The 20,047-nt window shown below is 44.9% G+C and overlaps 1 protein-coding gene across 2 annotated transcripts in view; it reads left to right on the plus strand.

Annotated features, from left to right (window-relative positions):
* USP14 (ubiquitin specific peptidase 14) overlaps positions 1–20,047 on the plus strand; it is a 120,757-nt gene that overhangs the window by 58,168 nt on the left and 42,542 nt on the right. For both annotated transcript variants that reach the window (XM_033933928.1, XM_033933929.1), the window contains one exon: positions 3,020–3,078. In XM_033933928.1, the coding sequence (XP_033789819.1) occupies positions 3,020–3,078 (59 nt within the window). The remainder of the gene's footprint in view (positions 1–3,019; positions 3,079–20,047) is intronic.

Raw genomic sequence — 20,047 nt, forward strand, 5'->3', positions numbered from 1 at the left:
CCAACGACCGCCCCCCCCAAGAACCTCCGACCGCCCCCCCAGCCGACCCGCGACCCCCCTGGCGACCCCCACGACCCCCCCCACCCCCCTTCCCCGTACCTTTGGTAGTTGGCCGGACAGACGGGAGCCAAACCCGCCTGTCCGGCAGGCAGCCAACGAAGGAATGAGGCCGGATTGGCCCATCCATCCTAAAGCTCCGCCTACTGGTGGGGCCTAAGGCGCGTGGGCCAATCAGAATAGGCCCTGGAGCCTTAGGTCCCACCTGGGGGCGCGGCCTGAGGCACATGGTCGGGTTGGGCCCATGTGCCTCAGGCCGCGCCCCCAGGTGGGACCTAAGGCTCCAGGGCCTATTCTGATTGGCCCACGCGCCTTAGGCCCCACCAGTAGGCGGAGCTTTAGGATGGATGGGCCAATCCGGCCTCATTCCTTCGTTGGCTGCCTGCCGGACAGGCGGGTTTGGCTCCCGTCTGTCCGGCCAACTACCAAAGGTACGGGGAAGGGGGGTGGGGGGGTCGTGGGGGTCGCCAGGGGGATCGCGGGTCGGCTGGGGGGCGGTCGGAGGTTCTTGGGGGGGGACGGTCGTTGGGGGGGAGGGGGGTTTGCGTCGAGGGCAGGAGGGCCTGGGATCCCTCCTGCCCGTAATGTAGTGCGGGGTGGGGTTAGGGGGTCGCCGTGGCCAGGAGGGTTTGGGCTCCCTTCTGGCCCGATATTGTCGGGAAGTCGGCGGTCCTTCGGGGTGGGGGTGCGAGTGGTCCTGCCGGGGGGGGGGATGTATCGGACGTCGGGGAGTCGGCCGGGCAAGAGGGCTTGGGCTCCCTCTTGCTCCGATCGTGGGTGCGGGTGGGAGCGCGTGCGAGCGGTCGTTCGGGGTGGGGGTGCGAGTGGTCCTGCCGGGGGGGGGGATGTATCGGACGTCGGGGAGTCGGCCGGGCAAGAGGGCTTGGGCTCCCTCTTGCTCCGATCGTGGATGCGGGTGCGGGTGGGAGCGCGTGCGAGTGGTCGTTCGGGGTGGGGGTGCGAGTGGTCCTGCTGGGAGGGTGAATCGGGCGTCGGGCGGGGTGGGAACTATGTTTTAAAACTTTTGTATACCGCGCTCACGCATATAACGCGCGAGGGGTATGCGCGGTAGGTAAAAACGCGTATAACGCGCGCGTTATATGCGTGAAAATACGGTAGTTACCGTAACAAGTGTTATCCAGGACAGCAGGCAGATATTCTCACAACCCACCCACCTCCCTTGGTGGGAAGGCACTCATGCATGCGCGGTGTGGGCAATCGCGAACTTTCTAAAAAATTTAAAGTGACGATGACTTGCATGGTCTGTGTCCTGTATATGGCCATTTAGTTAAGGATGGGCTGGGATGGTTTAGATGAGCTGGAGTGAGCTTTGATGGAGACTCCAGTGGATGCACAGTACCGGGCAGAGCTCTGGGTTTCTGGCCCAGAAATATCTAAGAAAAAGAATAATTTAAATTAAAGCATTAAATTATAGAGTGTATGGTTGGGCAGACTGGATGGACCATTCGGGTCTTTATCTGCCGTCATTTATTATGTTACTATGATGCACTCTTAAAGCTGTCTGTACCGGGGCTCTGTGGATGACATCACCCACATGTGAGAATATCTGCCTGCTGTCCCTGGATAACACCTGTTATGGTAACTAACTATGCTTTGTGTGCCCAGGTAGCAGTCTTGGTGTGCTTTTGAAGGTACTGTTTAGGGTTCACGCTGGCTGCTCATCCAGGTACAATCTGGTTTTTAAAAGGGGTTTTGCATCTCAAACTCCCTTTATGTCCACCTTGTCTAGAGTAGAATCTAATTTGGTCCTTCATGTTTTCCAGAGGGCTCCCTTTGGGCCTTTACGGAAGATTTATTCTATCAAAGATCTCACTTCAAATTCTGTATTTCTTGAAGTTATTTCTTAGCCAGGCAAGTTTCTGAGCCACAAGCATTGTCAAGCAAGGATACTTTCCTTCATTTCTCTGAGGCACGTTCATCATTTGTCCTATTCCATTGTTCCTTCCAAACGTGGTTTCAACATTTCCATTTGAATTGTCTCTTGTTCCTTTCAGCCTTCAGATGAGAAGATTGGGAGTGGAGGAGTTTTTCTCTCTTTGTTCTTGGTTATTTGATTTTTTTGTATTTGGATCATCTTTTTGTCCTGTTTGAAGGGTTGAAAAGGGTGCTCAGACATCCAAGCCCTGATTGCTCAGTGGATATGGGAGGCTGTCTCTTTGGCTTATGTGCTGAAAGGAAGAAAGTCTCATCTCTTGAAGGTTCATTCTACCATGGTGCAGTTGACGTCCTGGGAAGAGTCCCATGCTTTTACTCTTCAGGAAATTTGACATGCAGTTACAAGGTCTTCCATGCACACTGTTTCCAAGCATTATCAGGTTGATGTGGCAGCAAGATCTGAGTCCTCGTTTGGGGCTTCAGTCCTTTCTGTGGGGTTTCTTGGTCCTGCTTTGGGTGAGGACTACTTTGCTACACTCCATCAGTTTCTGGATTCATGTGCTCTGACTCTAGGGAAGGTAAAATTTTGTCTAACCTGATAATTTTATTTTCTTTGGTCATAGCAGTTGAATCTAGGATCCTGCCCTTAGTCTTGACTGTGTTGTTGGTTTGGCTACCTTCTTTGGCTTGATGTTTCTACAGGTTCCCTCATTGGGGTTGGTTTTGACTATTGTATGCTTTGTCTGATTGGAGAAGAAGTTCTTTTGGTTTCTAGAGTGTTTTACTTTGCTAGTTGGCATATTGAAGCACTAGGAGTCTTACCGTCCTATATGGAGGAGTTCAGTTTTGCACTCTACCTCCAACTGCTCGTGGATGGACATAAGCCATCAGTTTCTGGATTCATCCAGACTAAAAGAGAGACTAAAAGAGAGAAAGAAAATGATCAGGTAAGACATAATTTTATCATTGTGCTATACTTGGTGGTAAGTTGTTTGTTGTTTGTTTGCTTTTTTTAGGGGGGGGGGGTTACTGAATCATATTGTAATAATTTAATCTTTATTTGTAGGTATTCGGGTGCCTTGAGAGCTTCGGGAGAAACTGCTTCGGCCCAGTATATTACTGCAGGTCTGTACACTGAAATCAAATTCTGTGCTTCATTCATTTTAATTCTCATTACTGAGTGGCAAGTATAAGTGAACATATTAGCATTAGTACTGTAGAGTTTGTTACTAACATTTGACTAGGGACATCCATTTTCCTCACAGGTAGGTATCCAGTTCCAATTAATACTGTACATGCTACATTCTCCTCACATATTGGGGATAGTATTACTTTTAAGGCAGGGGTTCTCAACTGGGTCTTCGAGAAACACCTAGCCAGTCAGGATTCCAGGATACCCACAATGAATATGCATGAGAAATTTGCATACACTACCTTTATTATGTGCAAAACTCTCTCATGCATATTTATTGTAAGTATCCTGAAAACTTGATTGATTAGTTGTGTCCCGGAGACTGTACTCACAAATACCAGACACAGAGCTGCTGCACCTGCTTCTAGCCTTTTCAATGGCCGGTACAGAATTCAAGCTCCAACAACGATCTTTGAAAAGTTAATTTTGAGGTGTTTTGAAAGTTTCCTAGTGTTCCTTTGTGTTCCTCCACCTGAAATATGTTGTTTTGTAATTTTCTTTTTTTTTTTTTTTTTTAAAGATCTTTATTCTTTTTTATTACTTACATCAAGTGAAATATATGTAATACATACAGTTTTAACAAACACTTGAAATTACAAACAAATGCTCTTATATTATAAATTAAAGAAATCCCTTTTATCAGAATTTTATATCAGAATATCCTTACATAAGTTTACCCTCCCTAGCCCCCCTATATACTCTATCCATGTGCTATGATATCTGATCATTAGAGAAATTAGTCAATGGTCCCCAGATTTTATTAAACTTATGAATATACCCCTGTTGTAATGCCATCACTTTTTCCATTTTTTAATATGACAAATTGAGTTCCACCAAAAAGTGTAATTTAACTTAGTGTAATCTTTCCAGTTTTGCGTAATTTGCTGAATGGCGACCCCTGTCAATATTAACAATAGTTTATTGTTGTTTGCAGATATCGGACTTTGAGTTCTCATTGCTGTTCCAAATAATATTGTATCATATGATAGTCCAACATGATTTTCTAATAAATTATTAATTTGGGGCCAAATTATTTTCCAAAAAGCATTAATATAGGGACAAAAGAAAATTAAATGATCTAATGTCCCCACTTCTATCTTACAATGCCAGCATCTATTGGATCTATTACTATCTACTTTTTGTAATCGCGTAGGGGTCCATAAAACTCTGTGTAACAAAAACATCCATGTTTGACTCATAGATGCTGACCTTGTAGTATGTATCCTCCAGGACCAAAATTTTTGCCATTGAGATGCAGAAATTGTCTGTCCTATCTCAATACTCCAAATGTCCCTAAGCCCTGTTCTCTTTTTTTTGTTTAAAAATCCATATAAAATCTTATACCATTTAGCGGCTTGGTGTCCTAAAAAATCCGCCTGAAAGCAAAGGACCTGCAAACTATACTGAGTGTTAAGATTCTTCCATTCAGAGAACCCTTCCTGAATAGCCTGCTTCAATTGCATCCATTTAAAATATTGTGTTTTGTTCAATCCAAATTTTTGTTGCAATTGTGAAAAACTAAGCAGTGATCCATTTACTATAACATCATTTAAAGACCATATACCTGCAATTATCCATTGCTTCCATACTATTTTAAATCCACCAATTTTGATCCTGGAATTTACCCAAATGGATTGATTTAATGATTTAGCCAATGGATCTGGTGATATATTGCTAATATATCTTAGTGTTTTCCATGTATCTAGTAGAATTCTGTTGTCTTTATATCTCCTAGGCATTGTTATACTAATTAGATGTTCTAAATGTAAAGGGAACATGAGTCGCCATTCTAAATATAACCAGTCGGGTACATTTTCCATGAGATCTGGGAGGATCCAATACATACCCTGTCTTAAAATATAGGATTGATGGTACCTATAAAAATTTGGAAAATTTACCCCTCCCTCCTTGATTGTTTTTTGTAGTGATGCTAAAGCGATTCTAGGTCTTTTCCCAAACCAAACAAATTTTGTAAGAACACTGTTGAATTTTTTATAAAATGACCCCTGAAAAAATATTGGGATCATACTCATTTGATAACAAACCACAGGCAAAATCATCATTTTAATTGTTTGGACTCTTCCCCACCAAGAAAGATGTAAAGGATTCCATTGCTCGCACATTTCTGTTATTTTCTTTAATAAAAGTTTTTCATTCTCTTTTACTGTGTCATCAATTGTATTTTTTATAAGAATACCTAAATATTTTAAGCCTTCCTCTTTCCATTTAAATGAATATGAGTCAAATAATCCTTTGGTACAATGGACATTAATTGGAAGAACTTCAGATTTTTCCCAATTGATTTTATATCCAGAAAATTTTCCAAACTTTTCTAGTAAATCAAGTATACATGGAATGGTATCTCCTGGTTCCCTTAAATATAATAAAATGTCATCTGCATAGGCCGATAATTTAAATTCCCAATTAGAGAATGTGATTCCCTTTATTCCCTTAGTTTGATTGATTGCAATTAATAAGGATTCAAGAACAATGTCGAAAAGTAAGGGAGATAAAGGACACCCTTGTCTAACTCCCCTTAGCAAGTTAAATCTATCTGATAAGTTATTATTTATATTCAATCTTGCTCCAGGGGAGCTATACAATGTTTGAATCATTTTAATAAAACCAGGTCCTATACCAAACCATTCTAGAGCTTGATACATAAAACTCCATTCCACTCTATCAAATGCTTTTTCTGCATCTAACGATATTAGAAAAGCTGGGTCATTCATATTTTTTGCTAAATTTAAAGAATGAAATGCCAATCTAGTGTTATGTGAAGAGTGTCTTTTAGCAACAAATCCTGTTTGGTGTACATCAATAATAAAAGGAAGAGCTTTTGCTAGTCTTAATGCTAGCACTTTAGCAAGCAATTTACCATCTACGTTCAACAAAGAGATGGGCCTGTAATTTGATACCATAGTCGGATCCCTGTTTGGTTTTGGCAAGACAATAATGACAGAATCAGCCATAGTACCTGATATATTTCCATTGTTTATCTGATACTGATATAAATTTAATAGATATGGTAATATAATATTTTGAAATGTTTTATAAAATTCAACATCTCCACCTGGAGCGGATCCAACTCTAAGAGTCTTCAATGCTGATTCTATTTCTTTTAAAGATATATGTTCTTCTAAACTTCTTTTTATATGATCCGGAATATTTGGTCCAACAAATGATTTTAAAAACTCTAACCCATCCTTTTCTTTATTTTCATAAGTTTCAGAAGAATATAGACCCTTATAAAAATCAAGAAATTGTTTTATAATATCCTTAATGTTAGTGTGTGTATTGCCCCGCATATCTTTAATTTCAATAATCTTAGATTTTCTTTTTTTTGCTTTAAGAAAATTTGCTAGCAATCTTCCAGCCTTATTTGAATTTCCATAATACTGAACTTGCCGATAGAACATATCTTTCCTCACAAATTGAGAAAAAATCTCATTATATTTAACTTTTGCTTTTAATAATTTCTGCAATATATCATGTTCCCATTTAACAATTAATTTATGTTCTAATAATTTAATTTCTTGCTCCAAATCCATAAATTGTTTTTTAAGTTGTTTTTTCATAAATGCAGAGTATGATATAATATTTCCTCTCATTGTTGCTTTATAAGCATCCCATAAAATTTCATTATTTATATTCTCTGTATTATTAATTTGAAAAAATTCATTCATCTTCACTTTAAGATCTTCTATAAAGTTCGTATCTGCAAGCAAAGCATTGTCAAATCTCCAAATTGGTTTAGAATATATTGATATATCATTCTGGAGATCAATCCACACACCAGCATGATCTGAAATAATAATAGGATCAATAATTGCTTTCATCACTCTTTGTGCTATATTATTAGAAACAAATATATAATCAATTCTTGAAAAGGATTTATGGACCTGAGAACAAAAAGAATATTCTTGATCATTAAAATGAAGAATACGCCATATATCAACTAAATCACAAGATTGTATCAAATTATCTAAACCTAACGACTTCATAATTTTACTTGGTTTTTTATCCAAAATAGGATCCATTACAGCATTGAAATCTCCAGCTACTACTAAATTAGAAGCAGCCAGTGGTAATAATATCTGTTGAATTTGTTTGAAAAACTCCATTTGATTCGAATTAGGAGCATATAAATTAAATAAATCCAGGGTTGTATTTCTCAGAACCATTTTAATATGCACCCATCTTCCTAAAGAATCAAATTTTATTAACTTAAAATCCGCACTACACTTCTTATTTATAAGGATAGCTACTCCCGCTTTTTTCCCAATAGCAGGTGCAAAAAAACATTTGGACACCCAACCCCCTATTAGCTTATTAGATTCAGTTCCTGACAGATGTGTCTCTTGCATGAAATAAATATCAGCGTTCTGCTTATGAAGAAAACCCAATATTTTATTTCTTTTAATTGGGTGGTTTAGACCATTGACATTAATTTTAAGCGCCATCTAAATTAACAAGTAATATTTGACATAAATCTCTATAATAAAAATTTTGATCAGATATCAACACATATTTAATACTTATTCTTTTTACTTTTATTAATCCCTTACCTTTAGAACTTTCTTTACCCATTTCCATCCCTCTTCTCCCTCCTCCCTCCCCACCCTCCCCATTAAGTAAAAGTTGTGTAAACTTGGCCTCACGCATATCAAGATCGGCAATAACACACTCCAAGAAGACCTTTTCCCATTTCCAAATTCAAATTAAGTCACTAAATATTTAAAATGATATTCAGATATAAATAATAATACATATATCATATTAATGATGAATCAAATCAACCTCATGTGCATTTCTAAAGATATCTTGAAAATGCTATGTCCAATATCACCAACTCATTAATACCTCTCCATTCCATCGGTATGCTAATTTAAATCATGGAATGAATATAGAAAATAATACCGTTCTTTCTTTTCTGTTATATTTTATATTAAATATTTAAAAAATAAATAAAGTATTTTATCTTTAATAGCAGCTTAAATCAATAAAGCCACTTTTTTTTTTTTTTTTAATTATTATTATTTTTTTTTCTCATCATATATAATATCAATGTAATAATATTAATTTGGGAACATAATGATATGTGAATAATGAATCCTCGAGCAAAGAGCCCTTCCCCACAGAAGATGCCACCGCAGAATCACACACCAGCCATATATATCATTTTCCCCCCATTTGTCTTTTTTTATGTTTTGAAGAGAGAACGGACTGTAGATTTCCCTTTGATAGTCCAATGTTCTTGCAAATAATGTTCTGATTTCCATTTCCTCTTCTTTCTTCTTGTTTCCGCTGTACTGCGTTATCCTTATAGTAAAAAGTATAATATATCTTCATCGTTCCTAGTGTTTCCGGTACATGTGAAAATTCACTTCCCGTATTTCCTGTCGCACAGACTTTCGGGAATGTAAGTTTCCTGAGTTCAGTAAGATTTTGATCCTTTTCCGCTCTCTCTTCTAAGACTTTTGAAAAAAATTAATAAGCCTACAAATATGGCTAGTATATAATTCCGCAGCAACCTCCCCATAGAAAAAAAAACCCTCTACCCGAAAAAACACTATTTCCATCATTAATTTCATATTCCTCATATACCCGTTACAGCTATTCTACCAGCTATCAACATTTCATATCAGGTTGTGGAATTTAATTGATGATCTTGCAAAATCAATTCCCATTTTCAAACCTGTAGATTACTGTAAGCCATTTAACAATTTTATATTTGCATCATAGAATGTCTTTTCCATTCTAATTCTAAGCAAGAAAATCGTTGACATAGAATATTTTTGAAGCAAGGTTAAGAACATTCTAAATCGTTGCTTTTTGAAAGTATAGTAACTTCCCCATATAAAACAATATAAAACAATATTTTCTTTTTTTTAAAAATGAATAATATAGTATAATATAATATTCCAACGTTTCTAAATAATAAGTTCAAAGATACATCAAACAGAAATTAAGACGACATTGGCACTTCTTGATTTTGAATAAATTTCTCCAGTTTCTCTGCATCAACAAAGGTTAAAGTTTTATTTCCGATAGTAACCTTCATATTTGCAGGGTACACTAAGCCAAACTTTGCACCCAACTCTCTCAATTTTGGTCTTAATTCCAGCAACTTTTTCCTTTTTGTAGCTGTGCTTTTTGCAAAATCTGGAACAAAGTGAATATAAGCATCCTGATATTTCAGTCCTTTATTTTGCTTTGCTAATTGAAATACTTCCATGACCTGCTGGTGTCGCAATAGTTTAAATATGAATGGCCTCGGTCCATGTTGATTTTCTACTCTTTAACGACACTCTATGTGCCCTTTCCACCTCTAAGGGATATTTTGTTTTTAACGGAAGCAGTTTGGGTAGTAAATTTTCAATAAAGACAACCGGATTTCCTTTTTCTGCTCCTTCCGGTAAGCCAATCAAACGGACATTACTTCTTCTTTCACGGTTTGAATAATCTTCCAGCTCCTTAGTGAGTATTTCTATTTTTTTCCTATCCGTTTGGATATAACATACTTCCTCCTCTACAATCAACATTCTTTCTTCTAAATTGTTTGACTTAATTTCCAGTAGATCCATCTTTTTGTTTAAAGTTGAAACTTCCTCCGATATATCCGTAACTTTTTTAGTTAAAACTGAAAGCATTTCTTTAATTTCCTTCAGTTCTTTCATTACCTCTATATCTGCCATCTTTAACCCTGTCTCCTGTTCAGGTTTCACTCTCTTACTACTGCCAGACAACGCAAAGTCATTTTTGTTTTGTTTTCCTGACGCCATCCTCTTATCTTCTTTATTTATCCCAGGACAAGCAGGCATGATATTCTCACATGTGGGTGACGTCATCTACGGAGCCCCGATGCGGAAGCATTTTCAAGCAAACTTGATTGAAGATTTAAGTTTGCTCTGCCGCTCCACACATGCGTGCCTTCCTGCTCCACTAGGGGGCGCATCCCCTCGTGGTCTCCAGTTCAAAATTTTCCGCTGAGCCTAGAAGTCGTGTTTTTTCAGGCTCTGCCCCAACTGCCTTCTAGCACCGCAATTTTTTCTTATTTTTCTCGATTAAGTCGCTGTGCGCGAATTTTTCTTGTTTCAACTTGTTCCTGCTTCGTTTTTGACCGACCCGGAGGCTTCCGGGTCCCCGTGGCCGCGTGGCTACTCGGGCCGTGGCCAGTTTCGATTCTATGTCCCGGCCTTTGACCGGCTTTAAAAAGTGCAACCGGTGCGAGCGGCTTCTTTCCATCACAGACCCGCATCGCCGGTGCATCCTCTGCCTGGGGGCCGCTCATCCAACCGACTCCTGCCCCCAGTGTGCTACTTTTCAGAACCGGGCCCTCCGCCAAAGAAAAGCCCGCATGGCGGATCTCTTCGCCGCCGACCAACCCTCTACCTCGGCCTCGAGGTCGGCCCCGGCCTTGACCTCGGCCCCGAATACCTCGGCATCGCCTCGAGACTTGAATCCGAAGTCCTCGGGACAACAGAAAGCCTCTGCTCCGGGTAAGTCCCCTCTTCCCTCTTCAGGTCCCGTAACAGCGAAGAAGCCAGCCTCGGGGACACCGGCGACACATGGCGGAAGTCCCATGCTTACAGCCCCGGCGAAGCCCTCCAAGCCTTCGGGCCGTGCCTCCACCACACGGGAATACTCTGATACGAGGTCGCCCCCGGTGGAGCGCACCGAGGCAGTGGACATGTCCTCGATGCTGTCCGTGCCCGTTTTCCAGGACCTACTCCGAGCGATGATCTCATCGGAGCTGTCCGCTGCAATGGCCCATCTACAACCGGCCTCGACCCCGCATGTGCCAGACCAGCCTGAGCCTCGCGTCGAGCCACCCCGGGGAAAAAGCACAAGCTTCGCCGCATCCCATCCTCCTTGGACTCCTCGCCGAGGCACCCGAGGCGCTCTCCCTCCACAGACCGCCGCGGGGCAAAACGTCGTGCTAAACCGACGGAAACCTCGAACTGCCGTACCTCCAAGAAGTCCCGGGGTTCTCCCACTCTACAAGGCCGTTCACCTACACCTCGTACAGGACCGCTGAGGGTGACGGAGCTATCACTCTCCAACCCGCGCATCCTCCGAACTCCCCCTCGGACCGGGGCTCCGATCCGAGGTTTCAGGCTTTCACCGAGGGAGTCCGGTTCGAGGTCACCGATTCGACATCGATCGGTACCCCGAACCCCGGTATCGTCTCCGAGGGGCGCCTCGAGACGTCGGAGATCCACGACCCCGGAACACTTTCACAGTGCTTTCCCGGTCTCGGAGCATGGATCGGAGCAGGAGCCTCGATACTCGAGGGAAGCCTCCCCATCCTTCTCCACCCAACGGAGGTCTCGTTCACCGACCCCGCACGGGGCCTCGGGAACATCCCGCCCATCCTTCTCTCGCTTTGTCCAGGACATGGGCCACACTTTGGACTTGGACCTCCAGTCCGACTCCAGATACTCTAAGGAGTACCTAGCGGAGCTGGATATGCCATCACTGCCCAGAGAGTCCCTTCGCTTACCGCCTAACCCGGTACTACATAAGAACATAAGCAATGCCTCTGCTGGGTCAGACCTGAGGTCCATCATGCCCAGCAGTCCGCTCACGCGGCGGCCCAACAGGTCCAGGACCTGTGCAGTAATCCTCTATTTATACCCCTCTATCCCCTTTTCCAGCAGGAAATTGTCCAATCCTTTCTTAAACCCCTGTACTGTACTCTGCCCTATTACTCCCTCTGGAAGCGCATTCCAGGTGTCCACCACTCGTTGGGTAAAGAAGAACTTCCTAGCATTCGTTTTAAATCTGTCCCCTTTCAACTTTTCCAAGTGTCCTCTTGTTCTTTTATTTTTCGAAAGTTTGAAGAATCTGTCCTTCTCTACTCTCTCTATGCCCTTCATGATCTTATAAGTCTCTATCATATCCCCTCTAAGTCTCCTCTTCTCCAGGGAAAAGAGACCCAGTTTCTCCAATCTCTCAGCGTATGAGAGGTTTTCCATCCCTTTTATCAAGCGTGTTGCTCTCCTCTGAACCCTCTCGAGTAACGCCATATCCTTCCTAAGGTACGGAGACCAATATTGGACGCAGTATTCCAGATGCGGGCGCACCATCGCCCGATACAATGGCAGGATAACTTCTTTTGTCCTTGTTGTAATACCCTTCTTGATTATGCCTAGCATTCTATTTGCTTTCTTAGCGGCTGTTGCGCACTGTGCCGTCGGCTTCATTGTCATGTCCACCATTACCCCCCAAGTCCCTTTCTTGGTTGCTCTCATTCAATAATATCCCTCCCATCGTATAGTTGTACCTCGGGTTTCTGTTTCCAACATGCAATACTTTACATTTCTCAACGTTGAACTTCATCTGCCATCTCGCCGCCCATTCCCCCAATTTGTTCAAGTCCCTTTGCAATTCTTCGCATTCCTCTTTAGTCCCAGCTCCACTAAATAGTTTTGTATCGTCCGCAAATTTTATTATCTCACACTTCGTGCCTGTTTCTAGATCATTTATGAATATATTAAATAGCAGCGGCCCGAGCACTGAGCCCTGCGGAACACCACTCGTGACCCCCATCCAGTCCGAGTAGTGGCCCTTCACCACTACCCGCCAGCCAGTTTCTGATCCATCTATGTACGTCTCCGTCCACTCCATGGTTCTTCAGTTTCCGGAGTAGACGTTCGTGAGGCACCTTGTCAAAGGCTTTTTGGAAATCAAGGTATATGATGTCTATGGGGTCTCCTCTGTCCATCCGTTTGTTAATTCCTTCGAAGAAGTGCAATAAGTTCGTTAGGCACGATCTCCCCCTGCAGAAACCATGTTGGGTTGTTTTCAAAAGTTCGTTTCTTTCCAGATGTTCATCGATGTGTTCTTTAATCAGTGCTTCCGTCAGTTTCCCCGGAACCGAGGTCAAACTCACTGGTCTGTAGTTTCCCGGGTCACCTCTTGATCCCTTTTTAAAGATGGGCGTGACATTGGCTATCTTCCAATCCTCCGGGATCATGCCCGTTTTCAAGGATAGGTTGCAAATTTGCTGCAGTAGTTCCGCTATCTCCTCCTTTAATTCCTTCAGAACCCTGGGATGGATTCCGTCCGGACCCGGGGATTTGTCAGTTTTAAGTTTTTCTATCTGCCTGTGTACATCATCAAGGCTCACTTCCATGGATGTTAATTTTTCTGCTTGATTTCCATTGAAGATTTGTTCCGGTTCCGGTATGTTGGTTGTGTCTTCGTTTGTAAATACAGACGAGAAGAACATGTTGAGTCTTTCTGCGACTTCTTTCTCCTCCTTCACAGCTCCCTTCCTGTCTCCTTCGTCCAGCGGTCCTACCTCCTCCCTAGCTGGCTGTTTCCCTTTAACATATCTGAAGAACGGTTTGAAATTTCGTGCCTCCCTGGCTAGCCTCTCTTCATACTCTCTTTTGGCTTTTCGAACCACACGGTGACATTCTTTTTGATACTTCCTGTGCTCCTTCTGGTTCCCTTCAGTTTTGTCCTTTTTCCATTCCCTGAATGAATTTTTCTTATTGCCTATCGCTTCCTTCACTATTTTAGTCATCCATACTGGGTCTTTTGTTCGACCCTTTTTGCACCCCTTTCTGAATCTGGGGATGTGCAGATTTTGTGCCTCGCTCACTGTGTCTTTGAAAAAAGACCAGGCATGTTCTACTGTTTGCCATTTTTTGGAAGTGTTCCTAAGTTTCTTCCTTACCATTTCCCTCATTGCTTCATAGTTTCCTTTCCTGAAGTTGAAAGATGTCGCTATGGTTCTCTTTCTGTTCGGTATGCCTACTTCAACCTTGAACTTGATCATATTATGATCACTGTTTCCCAACGGTCCCACTACTTCCACTTCCTTTGCAGGTCCCCTTAGTCCATTTAGGATTAAATCCAGAGTGGCATTTCCTCTCGTCGGTTCTCTAACAAGCTGTTCCATGAAGCAATCTTGTATAGCCTCCAGGAATTCTGTCTCCCTAGTGCATCTTGAGCTTCCAAGACTCCAGTCTATCCCAGGATAGACTCCAACAGGCTTTCTTCAGGAACCTGGAGACCCCCTATATGGTCACAGCAGTACCCTCCAAAATGGAGGCCAAGTACCGTACAGTACCCTTCCCGGGATTTGAACAACCGCAGCTCTCCTACCAGTCGCTGTTAGTAGAATCCTCCTTGAAAAAGGCTCACCCCTCCAGGGTCTCAGCGGCGGTCCCCCCAGGCCGAGAAGGCCGAACCCTAGACAAGTTCGGCAGGAGACTATATCAAAATGCGATGATGGCCTCTAGGGTGCAAAGCTACACTTTCACCTTCACATCTTACCTCAAACACCTCATTGGACTACTGAGAGCCTTTGAGACTGACTTACTGGCCTCCCGTCAAGGAGCGTTTAACCTGCTTTCAGAGTCCCTCTCCAACCTACGCCTCCATCTATTCCACGCGGCCTACGATGGCTTCGAACTCTCCTCCAGAGAGGCAGCCTTTGCTATCGCCATGCGCCGCCTAGCTTGGCTGCGCCTGGTCGACATGGACCCCAACTTACAGGACCGGTTGGCTAACCTCTCCTGCGTGGGTAAAGAACTGTTCGATGACACTATCGAGGCGGCTACAAAACGCCTCTCCGAACACGAACGCTCGTTTGCCTCCCTCGTGCGGCAAAAGCCTAAACCGCCCACATCCAGGCCTTTCAGGGCCCCTCCGCGCCGCTACCCACAAAAATCCACTCCTGCCTTCTCGCGGCCTCCGCCCAGGCATCCGCAAGCCCACCATCAGGCTCTGCCCAAGTCCCAACCGCCTGCGACTACCAAACCATCCCCGTCCTTTTGACGGGATACGCGGAAGGGGGCGGGCCCCCTCCGCCATAGTTACAGGCCTCCTTCCCATCGGGGGTCGCCTCAAAGTCTTTTACCCTCGCTGGAAACAAGTCACGTCGGACGCATGGGTCCTTGGCTTGATCTCATCAGGATACTCTCTCAACTTTCGGGCCATCCCTCCAGACAACCCCCCAAGGAATTGCCCTCCTAACCGGACGCAGCTACCCCTACTCCTCTCCGAAGCTCGAGATCTGCTTCACCTGAGAGCAGTGGAGGAGGTTCCCCCCGGCCAACGGGGGAAGGGCTTCTACTCCCGTTACTTCCTGGTACCGAAAAAAACGGGAGACCTTCGCCCAATACTAGACTTGAGACGCCTCAACAAATTTCTGGTATGGGAAAAATTTCGGATGCTTTCCCTACCGACCCTCTACCCCCTGATCGACGAGGGCGACTGGCTCTGCTCCCTCGATCTGAAGGAGGCGTACACACATGTTCCAGTGCACCCCGCTCACCGCAAGTTCTTGCATTTTCAGGGGGGAGACCTGCACCTGCAATACCGAGTCCTCCCCTTCGGCCTAGCATATTTAATATGAATATATTAAATAGCAGCGGCCCGAGCACCGAGCCCTAACGAGTGGGGTCCCGCAGGGTTCGGTGCTCGGGCCGCTGCTATTTAATATATTCATAAATGATCTAGAATCAGGGACGAAGTGTGAGATAATAAAATTTGCAGACGACACCAAACTATTTAGTCGAGCTCGGACTAAAGAGGACTGTGAAGAATTGCAAAGAGATTTGAACAAACTAGGAGAATGGGCGACGAGATGGCAGATGAAATTCAATGTTGAGAAATGTAAAGTATTACATGTGGGAACTAGAAATCCGAGGTACAACTATATGATGGGAGGGATGTTAGTGAAAGAGAGTACCCAAGAAAGGGACTTGGGGGTAATGGTAGACATGACAATGAAGCCAACGGCACAGTGCGCAGCGGCCGCTAAGAGAGCGAATAGAATGCTAGGTATAATCAAGAAGGGTATTACTACCAGAACGAAAGAAGTTATTCTGCCGTTGTATCGGGCGATGGTGCGCCCGCATCTGGAGTACTGCGTCCAATATTGGTCGCCGTACCTTAAGAAAGACATGGCGTTACTAGAGAGGGTTCAGAGGAGGGCGACACGTCTGATAAAAGGGATGGAAAATCTTTCATACGCTGAAAGATTGGAGAAACTGGGACTCTTTTCCCTGGAGAAGAGGAGACTTAGAGGGGATATGATAGAGACTTACAAGATCTTGAAGGGCATAGAGAGAGTAGAGAGGGACAGATTCTTCAAACTTTCGAAAAATAAAAGAACAAGAGGGCATTCAGAGAAGTTGGAAGGGGACAGATTCAAAACAAATGCTAGGAAGTTCTTCTTCACTCAACGTGTGGTAGACACCTGGAATGCGCTTCCAGAGGACGTAATAGGGCAGAGTACGGTATTGGGGTTTAAGAAAGGATTGGACATTTTCCTACTAGAAAAGGGGATAGAAGGGTATAGATAGAAGAGTACTATTCAGGTCCTGGACCTGTTGGGCCGCCGCGTGAGCGGACTGCTGGGCGCGATGGACCTCGGGTCTGACCCAGCGGAGGCAATGCTTATGTTCTTATGTCACCTCGGGTCTTCACCAAGTGCCTCGTGGTGGTCACAGCTACCTTATGCTCCCAAGGTCTTCAGGTATTCCCCTACCTGGACAACTGGCTGATCAAAGCCCCGTCCAGGGAAGGGGTTATCTCAGCGACCCAACAGACTATTATCTACCTACAGAGTCTGGGGTTCGAGATAAACTTCCCAAAATCCCAACTACGCCCCTCACAGTCCCTACAATTCATTGGGGCAACGCTGGACACGGTTCGCCTCCGTTCCTTCCTCCCCCCTCCGCGTCTAGAGGCGTTAGTAAGTCTGAGCCGAAGGATCTCACTGCTGACCTCGGTATCAGCTCGACAGATGATGACTCTCCTGGGCCACATGGCCTCCACCGTCCATGTCACACCCTTCGCCCGCCTTCATCTGAGAATCCCTCAATGGACCCTGGCCTCTCAATGGCGTCAAGACCGAGACCCGATCGATCGTCCTATGACAGTGACTCCTTCCTTGCAACGATTGCTCTGCTGGTGGGCCGACTCTTCAAATCTTTCCAAAGGTTTGCTCTTCCTCGCCCCTCCTCACAGCAAGGTACTCACCACGGACTCGTCGGAGTACGCTAGGGGAGCCCACCTGGACGGCCTCCGCACTCAGGGGATGTGGTCGGCAGAAGACCGCCGCTGTCACATCAACGTGCTAGAACTCCGGGCCATCTATCTCGCGTATCTCGCAGCTGTAGCTTTTCAACATCTGCTTCACGACCGGGTGGTCCTCATCCGAACCGACAACCAGGTAGCAATGTACTACGTAAACAAACAAGGGGGGACAGGGTCTTGGTCCCTCTGTCGGGAAGCCATACGCCTCTGGAAATGGGCAATCTCCAACAACACCTTCCTTCGAGCAGTGTACATACAAGGAGAACAAAACTGTCTGGCGGACAGACTCAGCCGCCTCCTCCAGCCACACAAGTGGTCGCTGCACTCTCAGACCCTACGACAGGTGTTCGAACAGTGGGGGACGCCTCAAATAGATCTGTTCGCATCCCCCCACAATCACAAACTGCCCCTCTTCTGCTCCCCGATACACTCCCCGGACCGACTCGAGGCCGACGCCTTCCTCCTCGACTGGGAGGGAAGGTTTCTGTACGCGTTTCCGCCGTTTCCTCTGATCCTGCGGACGCTGGTCCACCTGAAAATGGTGAAAGCCACCCTGATCCTGATTGCTCCTCGCTGGCCACGCCAGCCTTGATTTTCCCTTCTACTTCAACTCAGTGTCAGAGATCCACTGCCTCTGCCTCGGTTTCCCTCTCTACTATCACAGAGTCAGGGTTCGCTGTTACATCCCAAATCTTCAATCTCTTCATCTGAATGCTTGGTTTCTTTCCCCCTGACTTCTCTCCCTGTGTCTCAATCAGTCAAGGAGATATTGGAGGCCTCTAGAAAGACCTCGACGAGAACCTGCTATTCTCAAAAGTGGACCAGATTCTCAGCTTGGTGCTCCTCTCACAGCCAGGACCCGGTGTCGGTCCCCGTCCCTCTGGTCCTTGACTATCTACTTCAATTATCTCACTCCGGCCTAAAGACCAACTCCATTCGAGTACATCTCAGTGCGATTGCGGCCTTTCATCAGCCCCTGGAAGGAAAAGCCCTCTCGCTCCACCCCTTAGTCTCTCGCTTCATGAAGGGTCTTCTGAATGTCCACCCTCCTCTCAAACCCCCTCCGGTGGTTTGGGACCTTAACGTGTTTCTGGCTCAACTAATGAAACCTCCATTTGAGCCCCTAGACAAATGCCATCCTAAATTCCTCACGTGGAAGGTAATTTTCCTGCTTGCACTCACTTCCGCCCGGCGAGTTAGTGAGCTACAGGCTCTGGTAGCGGACCCACCCTTCACTGTTTTCCACCATGACAAGGTGGTACTCCACACACATCCAAAGTTCTTGCCTAAAGTAGTATCTGATTTTTACCTCAATCAGTCCATCGTCTTGCCCGTGTTTTTTCCCAAGCCCCACTCTCACCCCGGAGAGGTGGCGCTTCACACTCTTGACTGCAAGAGAGCGTTGGCCTTTTACCTCCAACGCACTCAACCACACCGGAAAGTCCCACAATTGTTTTTGTCCTTCGACCCAAACCGGTTAGGCCACCCAGTTTCCAAGCGCACCTTGTCCAATTGGTTGGCCGATTGCATCACCTTTTGCTACGCTCAGGCTGGTCTCGCGCTGCATGGTCGAGTAACGGGACACAAGGTCCGAGCGATGGCAGCCTCCGTAGCGTTCCTCAGGTCCACACCTATTGAGGAAATCTGCAAGGCTGCCACGTGGTCTTCGGTTCATACTTTCACCTCCCACTACTGTCTGGACTCACTGTCCAGAAGCGATGGCCGGTTCGGCCAATCGGTATTGCGAAATCTATTTGCTTAAATTGCCAACTTCCCTCCATCCCTTTTCAGTTAGCTTGGAGGTCACCCACATGTGAGAATATCATGCCTGCTTGTCCTGGGATAAAGCACAGTTACTTACCGTAACAGGTGTTATCCAGGGACAGCAGGCATATATTCTCACAACCCGCCCACCTCCCCGAGGTTGGCTTCTTTGCTAGTTAAGTGAACTGGAGACCACGAGGGGATGCGCCCCCTAGTGGAGCAGGAAGGCACGCATGCGTGGAGCGGCAGAGCAAACTTAAATCTTCAATCAAGTTTGCTTGAAAATGCTTCCGCATCAGGGCTCCGAAGATGACATTACCCACATGTGAGAATATATGCCTGCTGTCCCTGGATAACACCTGTTACGGTAAGTAACTGTGCTTTATCATAAATCTGTTGTTTTTTTTTAAAATACTTTAATTTCTTATGACTTTTTAAGACTTTCAAGGTCTTTTTCTACGGAGCTCTCTTATTAGCCGACCTTCCTCATGCGTGTCCAAGCCACGCCCCCCCATTTTGTAATTTTCTATTTCAAGAAGGGCTGTTTTTAGCGCATATTCAGGTCCGGCGGCCATCTTGAATTTTTAACAGTCTTAAAAAACTTTTCCCTGCTTCATTAACATTCAAAATTTTGCCAAGAAAATTGCTGGAATGGAGTCCTTAGGGTCTCCTAGTATGAATTCATACCAAATTTGTGCAAAATTGCCACCTTTAGAATGTTTTTGTGCCATGTGCTGTGTGGCATAGTCGGATGGGGGGCAGGCAGGAGAGAATTGGGCAGGAATAGAAGGCAGACTAAGCAGGAGAGAGTCAGATAAGTGCAAGGTGATGCATGTCAGTTACAAAAATCATATGCACGAATACGGTTTGACCAGTGCTATACTCGGAGAGAGCCCCCGTGAAAGAGACTTGGAAGTACTTGTAGACAATGCGCAGTGATGGCGAAAAGGGCAAACAGAATGCTAGGAATGATTAAGAAGGGGATCATGAACAGATCTGAAAAGGATGAAAACTGGAAAAAGCATAAGCAACATCAACACAGGTGCCATAAGGCGGTAAGAGGGGCCAAAAGGG

Source organism: Geotrypetes seraphini, chromosome 2 (assembly GCF_902459505.1).
Source record: "Geotrypetes seraphini chromosome 2, aGeoSer1.1, whole genome shotgun sequence".
Taxonomy (NCBI): domain Eukaryota; kingdom Metazoa; phylum Chordata; class Amphibia; order Gymnophiona; family Dermophiidae; genus Geotrypetes; species Geotrypetes seraphini.